At 31.8% G+C, this 21,497-nt stretch overlaps 1 protein-coding gene across 7 annotated transcripts in view; it reads right to left on the minus strand.

The window, feature by feature from the left end:
- Positions 1–21,497, minus strand: part of GABRA2 (gamma-aminobutyric acid type A receptor subunit alpha2) — a 146,135-nt gene that overhangs the window by 10,409 nt on the left and 114,229 nt on the right. For 5 of the 7 annotated variants that reach the window (XM_074396081.1, XM_039468584.2, XM_074396079.1 and 2 more), the window contains 2 exons: positions 6,362–6,564; positions 649–828 (listed from right to left, as the gene is read on the minus strand). In XM_074396081.1, the coding sequence (XP_074252182.1) occupies positions 649–828; positions 6,362–6,564 (383 nt within the window). The remainder of the gene's footprint in view (positions 1–648; positions 829–6,361; positions 6,565–21,497) is intronic. The other 2 variants (XM_074396083.1, XM_074396085.1) reach the window with 1 other exon arrangement.

A 21,497-nucleotide genomic window follows, 5' to 3' on the forward strand; every position in this document is an offset into this window, starting at 1 on the left:
TGGGTGGGGGAATAATAAACTATGCTGTTACATAGTTTGTTGACTTCAGCTGTCAATGAAGTGGAATAAAAAGGAAATATAATCCACACAAATTGATTTTCCATTTTTAAATGATGTTTAATAGACTTAGACTTAGGCATATTTTGAGGGTATTATTCTACTGAGGTCTTTTGGCTATATATTTAAAATATGAAGTCTAGAAAAACCCAGATTACAGAAATTAAAATGTCTTGCACCATGGTGTCAAAACAATCTTGACTTCCTATGAGTGGTAGAGAAAATAATTTGCTAGTAACTTCAGCTGATGTTCTAGCTAATATACCTATGAGTAAAGTGACCTAGTATTTGAGTGCAAATAATAGTTACATGGTTTGGAATCAGAAAGAATCTTAGTGGCTGTTCCTTACAATAAAGAAATGGGATTCTCATTCAAACATTGAATATAATAGGCTTTGGAGGAAAAAAAAAAAAAAAAACAGGTCTCCAAAGTGCAAATCTATACTTTTTCTATCATACCATGTTGCCTTTTTACAGTTATTGTGGCTACTAGAAAGCCCATTACTTGTAAAATAACAACATGCTCATTGGTCAGATAATGCTATTGTTAACTGTCTACTAATCATCCTGACTGAGAAAAGTGATACTTACAGAAGATTGTTTGAAGGTTAAACAGTCCATCCACTTCTCTAAGTACTCTAAAGTCTTTTCTTGGAATAAATTGGACCATGAGAAAGCTATATACTTGGACCATATTAGCTTAGCTCCTTGAAGAATTGCTTTCACTGAGTTGTATGTTAATGTAATGCCTTCAGCTTTTATTGAAGGGGACTACAAGAAACATCAATATGAAATCCATTATTGCGTTTATTGGGAAAAATTTGACATCACTTGCTACAGTACCCAGCTTCCCCTAATTAAAAAAAAAAAGCCAACAATGATATTTTGTTTTTTCAAAAGGCAATTTCAGTGTAAGGAAAAGTTTTTCTCTGAGAAAATGTGTATATCCAAATAAAAATAACTCTTCCCTCCCCCAAGGGGTTACTTTGGTCACCAAGAAGGCAAGAATTTGAAGCTCAACTACTATTGCTATGGACTGCAGCTAATGTACTGGCCCAAAGATGAATGTATTTGAGTCTATTTTCTTTCATCTCGGTTTTCTAATTTTATTTGTATTTTATTTAACTTTAGTTTAAGTGCATGCATTCTTTTGATAAACTGCCTGAAATACTTTTGGAACAAGTCAGAATATTATAAATGCAAATAATTATATAAATACACTTGAAAATGTGATGTTTTCGATGAATTAAATAAAATGACTCACAAAATAATGGCACATTGCATAAGAGTTTTATATTTTGTTGCTATGTCTATGTTTCAAGTAATTTATTATCTAGCCAGTTTGGACTCACTGACTATACTTCCTTAGCCAGTTTGGACTCACTGACTCAGATTTAGAATTCAAAACCATTTCAAGGAATTAAAGCAAACATATTTTTTATCAACTCAAGCTATGTACTAAATGCTGTGCTAAGTAACAGCATACACAATGATAAATAAGGCAAAATATTGCCACTCGGATCTTTTAAACTAGTGTAAGAAACAGATTTATTTACAGTAAAACTGTAATGTATTGAGATATTGTAAAAATAATTTGTACCATGTGGTGTCAAAATACAATTTGGGGGTTGAGAGAAGTCAAAAACATTCGTCTGGAAAGCTTTCATATTATGTAAAATCAGATTGATCTTAAAAATGATAGGAATTTGTCAGTTAGCAAAAGAAGAAGAGGTATTATTGCAAGAGGGGCAGTAGGTCTAATGCTATAGAGCTGTGCAGAGGCATGGATGTTTGGGGAAATGATGGTGGCTAGTAATGGTTAGAGGAAGAATATGATTTTGAAACATAGATCTATCTTAAGTCCTATTAGATATGTGATTACGGCCAGGTAACTTTATTGACCAATTCTCATTTCTAAAATAGAAATATTCCCAGATATATAGAAGCAAATAATAACAAAAAATTCTTCCTTATTATTCATCATATAAGCAAATCTAAGAGAAACTATACACTTGGACTATATTAGCTTAGTTCTTTGAATATTTGCCTTTAATAATTCATTAAAGAACTGAAGAGTGAAATGATCTATGTTTTAGAATAATTCTGACTGTTGCAATGCAGAGACGGATAAGAAAAAGACATGATTAGAGTTAGAGAGGAGTTAAAAAAAACTGTAAAAATTATGAGAGATGGCGGAGATATGATTCTAAGATATGTAGGGAGAATAATGGACAAGATTTAATGGCTGACTAGATATTGTGAGATATTTCCAAGTTGTTGGCTTCTAAGATTAGGTTGTGACATTAACTGAGGTACCAATTACTGATGAATAACTGAGTATGGGCAGTGGAAAGATATAACATCAGTTTAGGATACTGTATTGTCTTTGCTTGTGTTATTTCTTTAATACTTCATAAAACAGATATGTCATATTCAGGTTGAGATTGAGAATGAGATATTATATTCAGGTAAAAATGTGCCAGGAACAGGTTAGATACATGATCTTGTAAGTTAAAAGCTACAGTATACTTACTGATAATGACCTTGAATAGTAAAATAAAGGCATGGGTTTTAAATTTTAATTTTGTAATACTTCCTTAACTCATACCATATTTACTGAGCACCTAATACATGAAAGGGCCTGTATAAAATGCCTTGGACATTTATTACAAAAGAAGAAATTTATTAAACAAATATGGTAATTGTTATAATCAGTGAGGAGTTGAGACAGAAACATGCAATATGCAACTACAATAAGGGCTCTAAGGCAAAAGAACAAAATTCTGTACACACTTGTAATTGAGACTTAATCATTTATAAGGGCAAGGGAGGACTCAAAATTTTCCTGAGGAAAAGATATTTGTGCTGAGGATGGTAAATGGCAGGACAGTATGCTTAGTGTTGCAGATATTCATGCAAACATTGTCAGTAAAACCCTTAAAGTGAAAATCACACAGTGAATACTGAAAACAAAAACTGTGTTAAAGAAAGTAGAATTGACTGTCTTTGGGGATAAACAAGAACAGATGCCAGGGAAGCTAGGTCCACTCTGAACTCTGGCAGAGAATCAAAAAATATAAAACGGATACAGGCAGCTTCCAGGATGTGAGCAAAGAAAGCTGATATTCTGAAGCTTGATTTCAGAAAGAAAAGAAGAGGAAAAGTTGCTGAGCTGGGTCTGAAGTATGATTCTGGAATATAACAGTAAAAAGTTTTAATGGGGATTCCTTGAGAAAAACAGAAAAAATATCCGATCTTAAAATATAAGGTTATTTGTGCCCTTCAGTTAGAAAATGGCAAGTGAAAAGGAAATTAGATTATAGTGGGTCTGGATTAAGGGGAAAGTGATAAGATAACATATTTTTTTTAAAGTTTGAATATAGAACAGAGGGTAGAATCTGAGGATATGGAAAGAAAGTGGCATAGGACTGGAAAAAATTTTTCTCTTAGTAAATTAAGCATATTAAGCATTTTCATACGCTGAAAGAAAGGAGGCAATTGAAAAGAATAAGATAGCTTTTGAGACATAAAATAAGAAACAATAACTAATGAGAAGGTTTGAGAAAGCAACAAGAATGGAAGAGATCAAATCAAGAGCTGGGGCAAAAGAATTTGTACTGAGCAGAAAGAGAAAAGGAGGACCATCGAATATGAAGGAAAGTTCCATAAGAGCCTGGAGTTGCATTGATACTTTTGTATATGAAAAGGCATAAAAATTTGGAGTTGGATAATCTGATCCAGTACTGCATTTTTCTAATAATAAGGTTTTCTCGCCTAATTTCAGAACTGACGCTAAAAGTAGTGTAAAGTCCTGCCCAAGCTCACAGAGCAAGGTAGCTTTGCCTGTTAACATAGGGCTCAAAAGTAGCTTGAATATAACTGAGAGTATTTATTTATTTATTTGCAAAAACTAAATTTAAGTATCAATGCACATTCTAAATGTAATATGTTGACTGCACAATCCACATGTAGACAGGTTAAAGACCTATGTCTTTTTCTTAAAACATACAATAAGTAGCTGAATCATTATTCTTATGGGGCAAATTGATGCTTGGTATTTTATGAATTTTCAAATAACTTTTCATGTGCTTGTTTGATTGACAGATAACTACATTTGCTCATGTTTACTAATGGCAAAACAAAAGGCCTTCCATAAGCCCAGTTAATCAGAAAGGACACGGAAAACAGCCTGTGGACAAAAACTTTCTATTTAAAGAAAATCATAATTTTCTACTTAAAATTAAGTCTAAGGAATATTAAGATCAAAGTATATTACAGTGAAAAATCTTTTAGACAGATAGGCTACTTTAATGCACTCTTCTTAATTTCCTTTTAGTTTTAAGGAGTTTTTAGTTCTTATACCTAGGGTAATTTATGAAACAACTCTCAAAACTCATCTGAATCATGAAATTGGATAGAGTACCCATTGGTAAATTTATTATAAGCTTTTTAAAAAGCTTTCCATGAAGGCAAAGAAGTTTTTCCACTGGTACTACATTTTCAGATTTAAGATCAGACACTCATTTATTCTTTCATACAATAAATATTTCTAAAATGTCTGCTAAGGACTAGGCACTGTGCTGGGCACTCTAGCTATGGAAAAGTATATGAGAACAAGTTCTCCTGAACTAAACCAAGCTAACATACACACTGTTAGCTCTTTTCCTGAAAATTAGGTTGGGATCTCAGTGATTTCGACATAAATTTATCCTGCCTATGTGTAACTTGGCATATGGGTAGACTTAAATCCACTATTCATGAGTAGTAAGTTATTGCTTTTATAAAATATTATGAATTATTTGTTTTTCACATTTAGAGGTACTTCTGTTTTCCAAGGTCAAGAGTTGAGAAGGCATATCATTTCATAATGTTAATTTGGCATTCTCTAATATTAAAACAATATATCAATAAATTTACATATGGGAATTCATGGCACAAAGCATTTATCTTTTGTGATTTATTTACAAATATCTAATATTTTATCCCCCCAAAATTAGTATGAAAGTGCATGTATAATCAATATAGCTTGAAAAATAATTGCATAGATACCATTAAAAAGCAGCATACTATATGGGCAATGAAAACATAAATCAACATTAAAATGTAATGGAAAGGCTGGAACAGCCCAAAAGTTAAGCATATAAAATTGATAAGATTCCTTTTCTTATTTATTTGTTGGCTCTGTTAGTAGGCAAAACACAACTTATAAAATTAAATGAACCATCTGTCTCATTAAAATTTCTATGGCTCACAAAATTAAGGAAAAAGAGCAAGACTTTTAAACTATAACATTTACAGCTTGTATGTTTAAACTGTGATATAGTCATAGAAATGAAAAATATTATATTCAAATAACTGAGAAAAAAATCAAATCTGCAAGTAAGTTACTCCAAATGTAATAAAAGAAGCATTTAGGTGAATACAGTGTTAAAGAAATTCTCTGAATACATTTTACTAATAAGAATACAGATCATTACGATACATTCAAAGACTCCTCTTAAGGCAGATAAATAATCTATAGAGTATGAAAGGAAGCAGCTGTTATGTCATTCCACAAATCTCCCATTAGATTCAGTACTTGAAACCTAAAAATGGACAGCAATAATCTCAAAATAAGTTAATCTTAAAAACAAATAACTTTTCTCTTTTAGACTGTATGAGCAACATAAAATTCTTAGGCATTCCAGCACCCACAAATTTATTCCATACAATATGGAGAGATAAAAAGTGCTATATGGCCTTTTACAATCAATCAACAGAGACTGGAACAGGTGAAGTGGATTCAAACCATTGCTAGAGCCTGGAATTCTAATATAGGTAAAATAAATGCCCATTTTCTTTTTCCAATCTCTTTATAATAATGCAATGTGGTGCTAAAACTATAAACTCAATCGTCAGACAGGCAGATGTGGATTCAAGTACACCTACTAACAAGTTGTGTGAGGTGGGCAAGTAAATAACTTTACTGTTTTGCTTATTTATCAGTAAAAATGAGAATTAAGAAGACAGTCTAGTAATAAGGATGCTATAAAGATTTTGTGAGCGAGCATACGTAAAACACTTAGCACAGTACCTGACACATAGAGCTCAACAAATGCTACAGAGTGGTGTTAATGGAAATATTACTACTGCAAGCAGTCCTAAAGGGTTTCAGAAAAGAACACTTTAAAAGAAATTAATATGATTCTAGCTTATATAGAGATAGATAGATGTCTTTAATGTCAGTTTTTAGAAACATATCTGTTACAAGCTGAATTCATTAGGGGATTTTCTTAATAATGATAACATGGAAGTTCTCACTTACCTTGTCATTTACTACACTCTTCCCATCCCAAGCCCATCCTCTTTTGGTGAAGTAATTAACAGTTGCAAACTCAATTAGGGCAGAGAACACAAATGCATAACAAACAGCAATAAACCAGTCCATGGCAGTCGCATAAGCCACTTTGGGGAGAGAATTCCGAGCACTAATGCTTAGAGTTGTCATTGTTAGGACAGTTGTTACTCCTGCAAAATAAAAGATGGGAACTGAAAACATCAATAGGTACTAGCAGGACAGCATGAGAAGTAGTTTTTCTTCTCACTCTATTCCCAATATTTTTGCTAATTTTATCCACTAAAAAATAGTAAATAAATCAGTAAATACTAGAATACAGTGTAAAGTCAATTATCTTAAATGGTTATAATACTTCTGGAAGTAATGACTCTGAAAATGCTTTTGGTTCCCATTTTTGTATAAAAATAAATCCTTTTTCCTCTAAGTACTAATGGGGTTAAAATGACTGGGGATACTGATTTAGAATTACCTACAGGGAAAAACAGGCATGTTAAATGGACCCATTGCCAATCAACATTATTTTTTTTAAATATTATAAAAGCTTTACATTAATTTGTTCATCATTTACTTGAATCATGTTAAGCAATGGACCAATAATCCACATAAGTTATCATGAAGAAACTGATTTAAAAATACTTCAAGCATGACTAAGTATGAAATTAATTATGGATTATCAGGACATTATGAGAACATAATTATCTTTTATAACATAACTTAGAATCTTTAAGATATAAAGCAAGCCACTAAAAACAAAACATCATAAAATATAATTCATTATTTCATAATTTTCTTTGTTTAAAAAGAATATTTCTTTTCCTTTTAACATACAGCTTTTCTGACAGTGGTAAGGGAAGTCACAATTGTTAAGAGAAAAGAAGGCCATAATTCAGGAGGTAAATTGCATTGTAAGTCCTCAAAATGGCTACAATAACCTGCTTTATCTGGAATTCAATATAAGTTTAATTATGTGCACTGGAGGTACATTAAATTAAAAGAAAGTATGAAAATGTTAAAGAAATATTCATTCATACTTAAAGGTTCTTTGTATTTTATTTTCCTTTAGGATAAATCAGTATTTTTATTCATTAAATCAGTATTTTTATTTATTTAGAATGCAGTAAGTAATTTAAAATATCAATAATTCTAGTAAATCATGAGTGAATGCCTCTAAAAATACCATATGATAATAATGGTAAAAACGAAAGCAAAAAGGAACTTTATTTCACTGGTGAGTTATTAAAATCAGCATTTACAGAAACATATTGTGCTTGCACATGCTAAGTTGTGAAAGGTTTTAAATTGATATGCTGTTCTTCGTTGAAATTTTTGTACAAAAGGGTAGAATATAAGACAGATATACATATGCATATATATATATATATATATATATATACACATACATATACATACACAATATAGGAAATAAAAATAGCAAATCAACAGCAGCAGTAAAGAAATACAAATCAAACAATAAGATACATTTCAAAAGCAATAGTATCATCAAAATGTTACCAAAACTTTAAAAATTTGATACCCTCCTTGTATTTAGGATGATATGGGGTATTACAAATTGGTGTCATAGCTAAGAAACTGTTGTCTAATTGAAGGTTATGAAGATTTAGGCCTACATTTTTTTATGAGTTTTACAGTTTGAGGTATTACTAGTGCGCCTTTAGTTCATTTTTGTGTGAGAGTGTAAGGTAGACATCCAAATTCATTCTTTTGCACCCAGATAGCCAGTTGTCCCAGCACCATTTGCTAAAAAGACTTGTTTCCCCATTCAATTGTCTTGCACACTTTGTTGAGAACCAATTGACAATAGATATGTGAGTTCAATCTCTGTACTCCAAATTTTATACCATTGATCTACATATTTATCCTTAGTCAAGTTTCACACTGTTTTGATGACTATATCTTTAGAGTAACTTGAAATCAAGAAGTTTGAGTCTCCTCTTACTCTTATTCATCATTCTTTGTCTTTTTCAATATGGTTTTGGCTATTCAGGGTCCCTTACATTTCCATATGTTGTTATGGCCATTTTGTTCATTTTTGCAAAAGAAGTCATTGGAATTTTGATAGGTATTTCATTGAATCTGCACATGCTATTTGATAGTAATGCCATTTTAATCATATTAAAGCTTTCAATCTTTGGACATAGGATATATTTCCACTAGGTTTTCTCTCTCTCTCTCCCTCTCTCTCTTTCACATAAACATTTCCATTTGTTTAGGACTTCTTTAATTTCATGCAGCAATATTCTATAGTTTTTAGTGTATACATCTTTCATCTCCTTGGTTACATTTATTTATAGATACTGTATTTGTTTGGATGCTAATGCCAATGGATTGATTTTCTTAACTTTCTGTCCAGATTGTTCATTGCTTTTGTACAAAAACACAACTGACTTTTTGTATGTTGGTTTTGTAGCCTAAATCTTTGCTAAATTTGTTTAATAGATGTAACAATTTTGATGTGGTTTATTAAGATCTTCTATAAATATGATCATGTCATCTGCAAATAGAGTTTTACTTCTTCCTTTCCAATTTCTATATTTTTATTTTTATTGCCTAATTGCCCTAGCTAGAAACTGTAGTATAACATTGAATAGAATTGGTGAGAGCAGACATCTGTGTCTTATTTGTGATGTTAGGGAGAAAGTTTAATCCTTCACCTATGATTGTTTGCATTTTTACTTTTTTCCTTTTCCATAAATATGTTGTATTATATTTGTTTGATTTTTTAATGCTGAATCAACTTTGCATTTCTGGAATTAATCCCACTTTATCATGTAGCTGATTTTAGTTTGCTATTATTTTATTGAGGGCATCTGCATCTATATCTGTAAGGAACATGGATCTCTAGGTTTTTTATTGTGATTTGTTTCTCTATTTTGGCATCTTATTAATACAGCCTTATAAAATGAGTCAGGAAATGTTTCCTTCTCATCTATTTTTTGGAAGATTTTGAGAAAGATTTTTGTTAATTCTTTATATGTTTGGTAAAATTCACCAGTGAAGCCATTTGACCTTGAGGTTGTCTTGATTGAACGTTTTTTTGTTTACTAAATTCATAGCTTTATTTATTATAGGGTTATTCAGAATCTTGAGTAAATTTTGGTCATTTGTAGTTTCTAGGAATGGTTATATTTAATTTAGATTATCTAAATTTTTGACATAACAATTGTTCCCAGAGTTATTTTATACACATACACACACACACACACACACACACACACATATATATGTATATATTTTACCCAGGCTGAAATACAGTAGTATGATCTTAGTTCGGCACAACCTCCACCTCCCGGGTTCAAATGATTCTTGTGCCTCAGACTCCCGAGTAGCTGGGTATACAGGAGCACACTACTATGCTCAGCTAATTTTTGTATTTTTAGTAGAGACAGTGTTTTGTCGTATTTGCCTGGCTGGTCTCAAACTCCTGGCCTCAAGTGCGTGATCTGCCCACCTAAGCCTCCCAAAGTGCTAGGATTATAGGCATGAGCCTGGTCACTGTATATATATTCTCTAACTGATGCATATATAGAATTACATATATATATATATTCTCTAACTGATACATATGTAGCATTACATATATAATTTGTCTACGGTCAGAAGTGAGATCCCATCTGCTTTCTTGATTTTAGCAAACTGATTTTTTTCTTTTTTTTTTTCTTGGTCATTGTAGCTAAAAGTAAGTCAATATTATTGATCTGTTAAATAACCAACTTATGTTTGTGTGGTAATTTTTTCTATTGTTATTTCTGTTTTCTCTACAATTTATCTCTAACACTTATTTTTCTTCCTCTTGCTTTGGATTTAGTTTTCTCTTTTCTACTTTTCAAGGAGGATGGCTAAGTTTTTGATTTGAGAATTATTTTTTCTCTTTTTAACAAGAGGTTAGGGATACAAATTTCTCTTTAAGAACCGACCTTGTTATTTTCCATAAGTTACATTATCTTTTTCTTTTCATTCATATTAAAGTATTTTCTAATACCTCTTGTGATTTCTTCTTTGATTCCATGGTAATTCAGAAATGTCTTGTTTAATGTTTACATATTTGTACATTTTCTAAATTTTCCTCTTTATTGATTTATAATTCTATTCCATTGTAGTATTAACACCATACTTTGTAATAATTCAATCTTTGAATTTATTGAGACTCGGTTAATGGTCTAATGCATTATCATCCTAGAGAATGTTCCATGTCCATTTGAGAAATATGTGCATTCTGCTTTTTATGGGTGGAGTATGTTAGGTCTAGTTGGTATATTCCTTATTCAAATCTTCTAATTTTTGCTGATCTTCTGTCTAGTTATATTCTTTTTCTTTTTAAATTTGATATGGAGTCTTGCTCTGTCACCCAAGCTGAAGTGCAATGCTGTGATCTCAGCTAACTACAACCTCTACCTAGTAGGTTCAAGTAATTCTCCTGCCTCAGTCTTCTGAATAGCTGGGATTACAGGTGCTCACCACCATGCCCAGCTAATTTTTTCTTTTCTTTCCTTTTGTTTTTCTTTTTTTTTTTTTTTTTTTTTTTGTATTTTTTAATAGAGACAGGGTTTCACCATGTTGGCCAGGATGATAATGAACTGATGACGTCAGGTGATTCACTGCCTCAGCCTCCAAACTGCTGTGATTACAGGTGTGAGCCATCGTGCCTTGCCTTGTTATATTCATTTTTTTAAGGTGGGACACTGAACTCTTTAACTAATATTTTTGAACCATTAATTTCTCCCTTCAATTTTTTCACTCTATAATTCACATATTTTAGAAATATTTTATTACATGTATATAGTTACAATTTTTACATATTCTTGATTAATTGATTCTTTTGTCATTATATAATGTTTGTAATTTTTATATATTCTTGATGAATTCATTCTTTTGTCATTATATAATGTCATTTGTCTTTTGAAGCCTTAATTTCTTATTATTTATCCCCTCTGTTATAAATGTAGCCAATCTAGATCTCTTTGGCTGTTGTTTGTGTAGAACATGCTTTTCCATCCTTTTACTTTCAATTAATCTGTGTTTTAGAATCTAAAGGGATTTTCTTGTAAACAACATATAGTTGAATCATATATTTTGGATTTTTATTCATTAAGTGAATCTATAACTTTAGCTAGTGAGTTTAATCCATTCATATATAATTACTGATAAAAAAATTTACTGATAAAAAAATTTACTTCTCCCATTTTGCTAATTTTATGTCATATCTTATATTTTTTCAATTGTTCCATTAATTCTATTTTTGTCAAATAGATATTTTATAATGTACCATTTTAATACCTTTGTGTTTTTACCACATATTTTTGAGTTATTTTCTTGGTGTTTGCCTTAAGAATTAAAATTTATCACAATCTAATTTGAATTAATACCAACTAAGCATCAAAAATACATAAATTTGCTTCTATTTAGCTTTGTCTCTCCGAATTATTACTTTTATATAACAAATTATATCTCTATATATTGTTTGCCCATTAATATACATTTATAATTATGGTTTTATAAAGTTCTTTCAAATTAGAAAGAATAAATGAATTAAAACAAAAATACATTGAAGTTGTATTTTATATGTACCTGTGCAGCATATCTATACTGTTGTTCTTTATTTTTTCTTGTGGAGAAATACTATCTACTGACTTTTCATTTCAGCCTGAGGTGGCTTTTTAGCATTTTCTGTAGAGCAGTTTTGCTAATGGCAAAACTTAGTTTTTGTTTACCTGAGAATATTTTATTTCTACTAAATTTTAAAGGATAGTTTTGATGAACATATAACTCTTGGTTGAGTATTTTTCTTTCCATTATCAACCCATTACCTCTGGTCTCCATTGCTTTTGATGTTGTGTTAAGTGCTAATCATATTGAGGATCCCTTTTACATGAAGTGTTACTTTGCTTAAAGCATTTGCTTGTTTCAAGATTCTCTATTGGCCCCTTTGACATTCCACAGTTTTATTATGATATATCTAGTTGTGATTTCTTAGAATTTATTTTATTTATAGTGCATTTAGTTTCTTGAATGTACTGATTGATGGTTTTCATCAAGTTTGAAAGGTTTTGGCCATCATGTCTTCAAATATTGTTTTTTTGTTTTGTTTTGTTTTGTTTTTTTGAGATGGAGTCTCACTCTGTCACCCAGGCTAAAGGTCAGCAGCATGGTCTCGGCTCACTACAACCTTCCTCTCCCAGGTCAAGCAATTCTTCACCTCAGCCTTCAGAGTAGTTAGGATTACAGGCACACACTACCATGTCCAACTAATTTTTTTTTTTCAGTTTGTAGTAGAGATGGGATTTCACCATATTGTCTAGGCTGGTCTTAAACTCCTGACCAGAAATGATGCATCCACCTCAGCCTCCCAAAGTCCTGGGATTACAGGTGTGAGCCATCTCGAGTGGCCCAAATATTTTTGTTTACCTTTCTCTCTCACCTCTTGTTCTGTGACTACAATTTATTCATGTGTTAATATGCTTGATGATGTACAACAAGACTTACAAACTTTGATTAATTTTCTTCATTCTTTTTTTCTTTCTATTACTCACATTCAACAATCTTAATTGGCTAATCATTGAGGTTACTGATTTTTCTTTTCGTACTGTTTGAATCTTCTGGAGACCCCCTCTAGTGAATTTTTCATTTCAGTTATGGTAATTCAAACTATAGAATTTTTAATTGTTTCAATTATTAAATAATTTATATAATTTTATTGATAATATGTTTGAAACATTATTATTATACTTTCCTTTAGTTCTCTGAACAAAGTTTCCTTTAGCTCTTTTATCATAGTTAGCATAGCTAAAGTCTTTGTGTAGTTAGTAAAATGTCTGGGCTTCCTCAGGTAGAATTTCTAATGAATACATTTATTTCCTGCAAATGGGTTATACTTTCTCTTTACTTTGCATGTCTCATATTTTTTTTGAAAATTGGACATTAGGAATATTGTAATATGGCAAATCGGGAAATCAGATTCTGATCCATCTCTGGGGTTTGTTGTTATTGTTGATGTGCTTATTGCTTGTTTATTAGCTTTTCTTAACTAATTCTATAAAGTCTGTATTCTTTTTTAGTTAGGGGATACTAAAATCTCTGTTTTAATGGCTTAGTGAATCATCTAATGATAGGAAAGAATATGTAAATATTAGCTATTTTTATTTCTCCTACTTTTCTTACTATGACAGATTGACAATCCCTCATCCAAAAATCTCAGATTTAATATACTCTAAATTATTAAATGTTTCAAGTGCTAAAATAAGCATTGTAGATTTCAGATTTTGCAGATATGAATGCTAAACTCGTATATATTCTACAAATGTTCCCAAATCCAAACACTTTTGGTGCCAAGCATTTTGGATAAGGGATACTCAACCTGTGCTGCCATTCTCAAAAATCTATCTTGCTGATACGACAGAAAAGCAACAACAACAAAACCCGAGAGCAACCTTAAAACTACTATAAGAAAATACAGAGAGAAAGATGTATGGCATTAGTCTGGGTAAATTTTTTTAGTTTTGACTGCAAAAACATAGGCAGCAAAAATAAATAAATGAGTGAGATTACATCAAGATCAAAAGTTTCCATATATTAAAAAAATTAACAGAATGATAAAAATCTATGGATTGATAGACAACATTTTGAAAAGTGCTTAATTTACCAAGTATATAAAAAACTCAATCACCTCTCTAGAAATAAAACAAATAATCAAATTGAGAAACAAGCAAGGGACTTGCAAAGATATCTCTCAAGAGAAGACATATAAATCATTCAGCGATATATGAAAAAAATGGCCAACATCACTAAACATTAGAGCATATATATTAAAACCATAATGAATATCACTTTACGTATTTTAGAATGGCTACTAGCAAATGGACAAAAGATAACATGTGTTGGCAAGGTTTTATATAAAAGGAAACCATTGCACATTCATGGTTGGAATCCAAATTAGTATAACTATTACAGAAAACAATATGGGAGATTTCAAAAAACAGAAACTAAAATTACCATATAAACCAGTAATCCCACTTCTGGGAATTTATCTCAAAGTCTTGAAATCAGTATACTGAAGAGATGTCTGCACTTCCATGTTCATTACAACACTACTTACAACAGACAACTTTGGGATCAACCTAAGTGTCTACTACAGGATGAATTAAGAAAGAAAATGTGGTATATATCTACAATGAAACAGTATTAAGCCTCAAAAAAAGAAGAAATTATGTCATTTGAGACAATATGAATAAAATTACAGAATATTATGCTGAGTTAAGTAAGTCAAACACAGAAAAGAAAATAAAGCATCTTCTCACAGGTAAAATCTGAAACAATTGAACTAAAAGAAGCAGTGAGAAGAAAGTTAATTACTACAGGCTGGGGGGGTCAGAGAAATAGAATGGGGAGATGAGAGCCAAAGGGTACAAAACCTCAGATAGGAGAAATAATTTTGATATTTTTTTGAGAAGAGTTGCAGAGTACGGTAAATATAGCAAATAATTAAATTCTGTAACTTCTATTTCATTAAGAAAATATTTTTAGTATTCTCATTACAATGATGTTAAATATTAGCAGTGATATGTTAATTAGCTGAATTTAATCTTTCCACATTGTATTCAAAATCATAACATCACTTTGTACTGCATATTTATATATACAACTGTAATGTATTAATAGATAATAAAAAAGACAGTATAGAGATAAATGATATACCAAATTCTTCAATGAACACTGCTTTCAATAACCAGAGTGGCACATTGGCATATTAATTGACACAGAAATACTTTGAAACATTACTGAATAGTTGCATTGTAATTACCATGGCAATATCAAAGAACAAAGTAGTGTTATACATTGATCTGACTACAAATATTCTGCATTAAAAGCTTCATAATTCAATTTGAATAAAAGTATACATAGCTGGATTTATATATCAATATAAATATACCTGTACAAACATACTAAAAAATCAATAAACAAACACCTACAGTTATTTGGGGGAAAATGTGGCATTTGGATTGAATGGAGAAAATTAAAATGGACTTGTGGCTTACTTTTTGATGTTTTACATATTTGCTATTTTAAATTGAAATATCAGAAATAAAATTAAAGGATAAAATCTATAAGGATACAATTTAAGATGATAATATTAGTTATTTGTAGGAATTAATACTGAGGAGATTTTATTATTTTCTTTTTCTGTGGTGAATCTGCTTTGCTTTTGTGATTAAAAAATACAACAATTTTAATTTAAATTAGGGAAACTTGATGGCATCTATCAATTCAAATTCAAATGTGAATCCTGGAATATTTGACAGATGCATTAATACTGGTTAATTAAAAAAAATAAAAGCATTTGCAATAAATGCAAGTCCAAATGATAGCAACCCATAAGTTGAATTTTATTTCTAAGTTATAGTTTAAAATTAGATTTTGGTGTCTTCATTCCAGGCAATAAAACATTGCAGCAATTTTAATATAAATCTACTATGCAACAATCTTCCCCATATCTAAATTACATTTTCTTTCATCTGACTTTGGAAATTTGACAACATTATTAACATTGTCTCTGGGTCCCCTCCTCCTTCCTTTCTTTCCTCCCTTTCTTTTTGTCTTTTTACTAGAAAAATACAATTCTCAAATGCCACATTTTCTGCTTCCTGCTTTGGTGTAGCCTGGTCTCATCACACTATAAACAGAAAATAATGGACATTAAACAAAAAGACAATGCACCTACCTGGAAAGCTCACAAAATTTCCATGTACCTGTCTGCCAACAATGTACATTTTTCTACACCTAGTTGGGCACTCTCTAAATGTTTCTTTAGCGTTTTTTGTTTTTTTTTTAACAGACTGTTTCTTTTTTTATCACTTTGTGAGACCTCTACTTCTTCTCTAGGAGGCTCTTTTGTCAGTTAAAAAGAAAAAAGGTAAGGTTCTTAAAGTGTTTTTAGCACTCGAATTTTCTGTAATACGTGAAACACATGTGATTATTCCCCACACAATGACAATATCTAACTTACAGCATTTTTATATTTTGGTTTCTTTTATATAATATTTTATATCAAAGTATAGACAAAAAAAATGTTAAACAATTGATGTTTTGACTCAGAATAGCTGAGCAAGTGATGTCCAAACAAAGAGTGTTGGATGAAAATATGCACTGGGAACAAAGTCAAACCAGAGGAGTTAGTTTAACACAGAGACTGACAGTGTTGCAGCAGCTTCCTCATTCCTGAAGCAAGGATCACCAGTAGTGCTTTCCAATAGTATTGTTACTAAGACCAAATAAGTTTCTTCATGTAAAGCTGTGCCCTTACTATTAAAAAAAAAAATACTTCAATGCATGTATGCAAAAACTATCAACCTGAAAGCAAAGAGAGATTTAAATCAGAAAGACAAAATAAAATAAAATCCTTCTGTAGATCTTTATTTTATCAAATATTTGTGTGCATTTGTGGTTGGGGTGTAGGGTGGAAGAAGAAGTCTCAGAAACCAAATAGGCACGGAATACTGCAATAGAACACATGTAAAATTGTTTGATACCACCTGCTGGTTACTGCTAGAAATGACAGAAACAAAAGATGCTTTGATAACACGTGTTAAGTTTCCCCCTACCCTTTCAGCCCAAAGGACAAAAGTTGAAAAGGACAGAATATAACAAAGGAATGCACAAGACCAGGTTGTATGTGCCTTTAGAAAGAAGTTCTACAGACTGCAAAACCTGAGCTATGTATACGGCAGCATTAGTAGAATGTACACTTTCAGGTGCAAGAATCTTTGCCATTTTGTTAAATACCGTATCCACCAAATAAACAGTTACAAATACAATCTACGTGTACTATAAAGGGTTATAATTTTTAACTCAGAACTGTACTGCATCTGAATAATAAAAGCATTAGACTTTCTATGTTTTAGAGAAATTAGAATTTGGATTACATATTTTGTCAGAAAACTTAAGCTCATATTTTTAATATCGGTGAGAATAAAGAAACAATTATGATCCAGAGGAAAATGTTTCAAAGTCTAACAGTAATGTGAACAACACGGTTAAAGTAATTAAATTTTTTCTATTTAATTAAATATATCACGGATTTAATATATCTAAAATTTGTATGCTTCTCCTCACTTTTCTTCCTGAAGTCCTTCTCTCAGTGAAAGGCTTCACAATCTAATTGATACCATTTTCATATTCTGAGCTGAAGTTGCAGAGATATAAAAGTTTTGACAGTCTGGGAAATTGTACATGCTGTTTACTCTACCCGGAGCGTTTTCCTTGTCACTTGTTCACCCCTTTTTTATTTAGCTACCTCCTTTTTTTTACTTAATAAATTATTACTAAGTGCCTACTAAATGTCAGGTACTTTCATAAAAACTGAGAATACACCAATTAACATAATTGCAAAGGTTCCTTCACCCTAGAGTGCATATTGTTTTAATGCTGCTGTACATATAGCTCAGGTTTTGTAATCTGTAGAATTTATTTCCTAAAGGCACACACAACTTGGTCTTGTGTATATCTTTGTTACATTGTCCTTTTCAATTTTTTGTTAGTTGGCACAACTTTATACCCTAATAAATTATATGGATTAGATCCTGCGTGTCTTCTCCCCAAAATGTAAAATGGTGCTTAGTTGAAGATAGGGGTTCATTTGTCTTTCAATATATTTATTGAAACCACTTTCCCAGTAATCTATAATCAATAAATATCTATTTTTATGATAATTGTAAGAAACCTATTCTTTCTTTTATGAAGCAAACATAAATTTAGTCTCCACTTTGTGCTAAGCACTATGGCGTTGGGAACGTAGTGTTAGCAAAGCCAGATAAGCTCTCTAAGAGACATAAAAAAATAAGAGTACAAAACAACCCAACATCACAACTGGACGAGGTTGAAGATGACCTATAATAGAGCAGTTCACCTAGAAGTGGAGCTTGGGTAAGGGTTCCCTACAGAAATAAGGGACAAAGTTAAAGGGGTACCAAGAAAAAATAATCCTAAACTAGAAAAGAGCATGTACAGAACATCTCAGGAACATGGTGACGCCCAGGGCATTTAGAAGGAATAGAGAGAAGGCTGCAAGGCCGGAAGGCAAAATATGAGGGTTTCGTGAAAGAACATGAGGCCACAAGAGGAAGCAGGAGCCAGACTATTCAAAGCCTGTTTCACTATGCTAAAGTAATATAACTTACTTTCAAGAGCAATGGGAAACTATTACAGAGTTAAAATTGACAGGTTAGGGGCACGATCAGTATTTCTTATTTAAAATACTACTTTGGCTATTATTTCTTCATACTCAAAGTAGTGTTGTTTTTCCTTCCCTAGTTGTTGTTAAGGTTTTCTCTGTCCTTGGTTCACAGTAGTTGAATATGATAAGACTAGGTGTGTTTCTTGTTGTTTTCTTTCATTTTTAAAATTTATCCTCCTTAGTGTTCTCTGAGCTTTCTGGATCTGTGGTTTTATTCAGACAGTTCTTGGCCATTATTATCTCAAATATTTCTTTTCTGTTCTCACTTTCTACTCTTTCTTTCTCTCTCTCTCTCTCTCTCTCACACACACACACACACATACACACACACACACTCACATACACACACACTATATATATATATATACACATGTACACATATATATATACATATGTATATATATATATATATATATATACACCATTCACTCCAAGTATATATAGACGGTGTCTATATAGACCATTCACTAGATTGGGGGAGAGAGAGAGAGAGAGAGAGAGAGAGAGAGAGAGAGAGAGAAAGAAGTTTTAGAAAATGAATATATTAAACTAAGCACCAACTAAACACTGTTCTCTGGAGTGAGAAGGTAAGAAAGCTAACAAGAGAAGATGGAAGTATATTTTCTCCTCTTCTATCTCTCATTTAACAATTGTGGCACAAGACATCCAAGCATAGGACAGTCTTGGTGTCAGAGACCTAGGCTTTCTATTTCTTATTTCGCTGCCATTTTTAAGATGTTGCTCATGTTCTCAAGGTTCAAGAAGGCTTGCCAACACTAAACTGGCTTCCAGCAAACAGAGAGCAGAAGAGGGAAGGAGAAGCATATCTGCTCCTTTTAAGGGCATGTTACTGAGATTAAGGGTATATCCCTAAGATTAAAGTCACAAATGAAAAATTACACGACTATTATTTACTCATATCTCTTTTAGAACTTTACTCATATCTCTTAGTTTCTATAACTATAAGGGAGGCAGAAAAATGTAGTTTTTGATTTGACAAACACAGCTATAATCTGGAATGACAGTATTCTGTAAATTACTGGGAGAGAGTAATCATCTCTGACAGAAGGAATGCTGATTATCTAGGTACTGAACACATCACTTAGCTCAAATTTGAGAGAGGAAAAAAGACATGCTTTATGCTGACCCTCTAAAATGTCAAACTACCTAATAAATAAAACTCAACATACATGCATTGGTCTCCTTCAAACTGTTACAATATGCTTGCTATGCAAATGCAGCTTCGAGATAATTTCTAACCCCCCTTCCAAACAGTATGTTCTTGTCAAAATAGAAATTCTAAAGCTACTACTACTCCATACACAATTTATCTTTTGAGTATTTCTTTTTTATTTCCTTTAACACTAGTCATTTAATTGTTAGTAGGCACAAGGTACAATGCTGTTCTTCTGCTCTTCTTACTTTACTCCTCTCCCTTGGCAATTTAATTTATTCTCATTTTCCAACTTACTCCCAGATTATTAAGACCTTCAAGCACGTATCTCATGACTCCGGGAGCCAAGTATCTCTTTTCCTCTGAATATCTCCACATAGATTCAATCAACATTTGTCAAGCCTTCTGTATGACATCATTTATTCATTAAAAATATATCAGGCCTACTATGTGTCACTTTTTTAGACATGAGTATATGAAAAACATAAATCATATTCTCCGGGGGAATATAACCTACAGAAAGATGGAGATGACCAACAGGCATGTTACACAAAAAGTACAAAAAGTGATAACATATGAGGTACTCTAAGACTACCTAAGAGGTACTGAAGACTCTGGAATCAGATAGGGCTCCCTGGAGGAACTGATATATAAAAAGTCACTAGAAAAAGTCTGAGGAATAATATTCAAGGCAAAACAGCCCAAAACAAAACCCATCCCTAGGCCAAATATAGGTTAACATAGCAAAATGAATAATTACAACAGATTCGGCTGGGGAGGCCTCATGAAGCTCTTATAACCCATAGTAAGATTTTTAGTCAATAGATACAATGGAGCCACTGAAAAGTTTCATGCAGGAAAGGGTTACATGACTAGATTTGAGTTTTCAGAAAATTACTTTTGCCACAATGTGTAGAATAAGCTGAAGGAATGTTAGACTAGAGACGGAAAACCAGAGAAAATTTTTACGTTGCACCAACAGAAATGGGTCCCATAGAAGTCTCAAAATTTAAACTTTTGCAAGTGAGTCTACAGTCTAACTCAAAACCTACTTCATGTTTCATAATTCTGTAATGAAGGAAAAAACACTGGATTTTAGCTAGTAACTCCACTAGGAAATCTAGGAATATAGTCATTCCTCAGTAACCACAGGGGATTTGTTCCAGGACTCCCTGTGAATACCAAAATCCACAGATGCTGGAGTCCCCATAGAAGATAGCATATTTGTATGTAACCTATGCACACCCTTCCATGTACTTTAAATCATCTGTATATTACTTATAATACCTAATACAATGTAAATTATAAGTAGATAGCTGTTATACAGTATAGTTGAGGAAACAATGACAAGAAAAATGTCTGCACTTGTTTAGTAAGGTCACAGCTATGCGTTTTTCCCTAATATTTCAATCCATATTAAATCCATGAATGTGGAGCCCTTGGACACAGGGCTGAAGGTATTCTACAATCCCCACACCTACATTTCTCTCTCCGCCAGATACCCTATGTCCTACATATCCTACCTTTCTACTGTCTCCAACATATGTAATTCTCTCTCCATAAACATGCATGATCCTATTTCAGACCTTCATTCTCTCATATGAAACGTAAAAATTAGTTCTTACTAGTCACCTTATATCCACTTTCATTCCACTGCAACCTATTTTATGCAATATTTCCCATAA

This window comes from Saimiri boliviensis, chromosome 3 (assembly GCF_048565385.1).
Source record: "Saimiri boliviensis isolate mSaiBol1 chromosome 3, mSaiBol1.pri, whole genome shotgun sequence".
In the NCBI taxonomy this organism is placed as follows: domain Eukaryota; kingdom Metazoa; phylum Chordata; class Mammalia; order Primates; family Cebidae; genus Saimiri; species Saimiri boliviensis.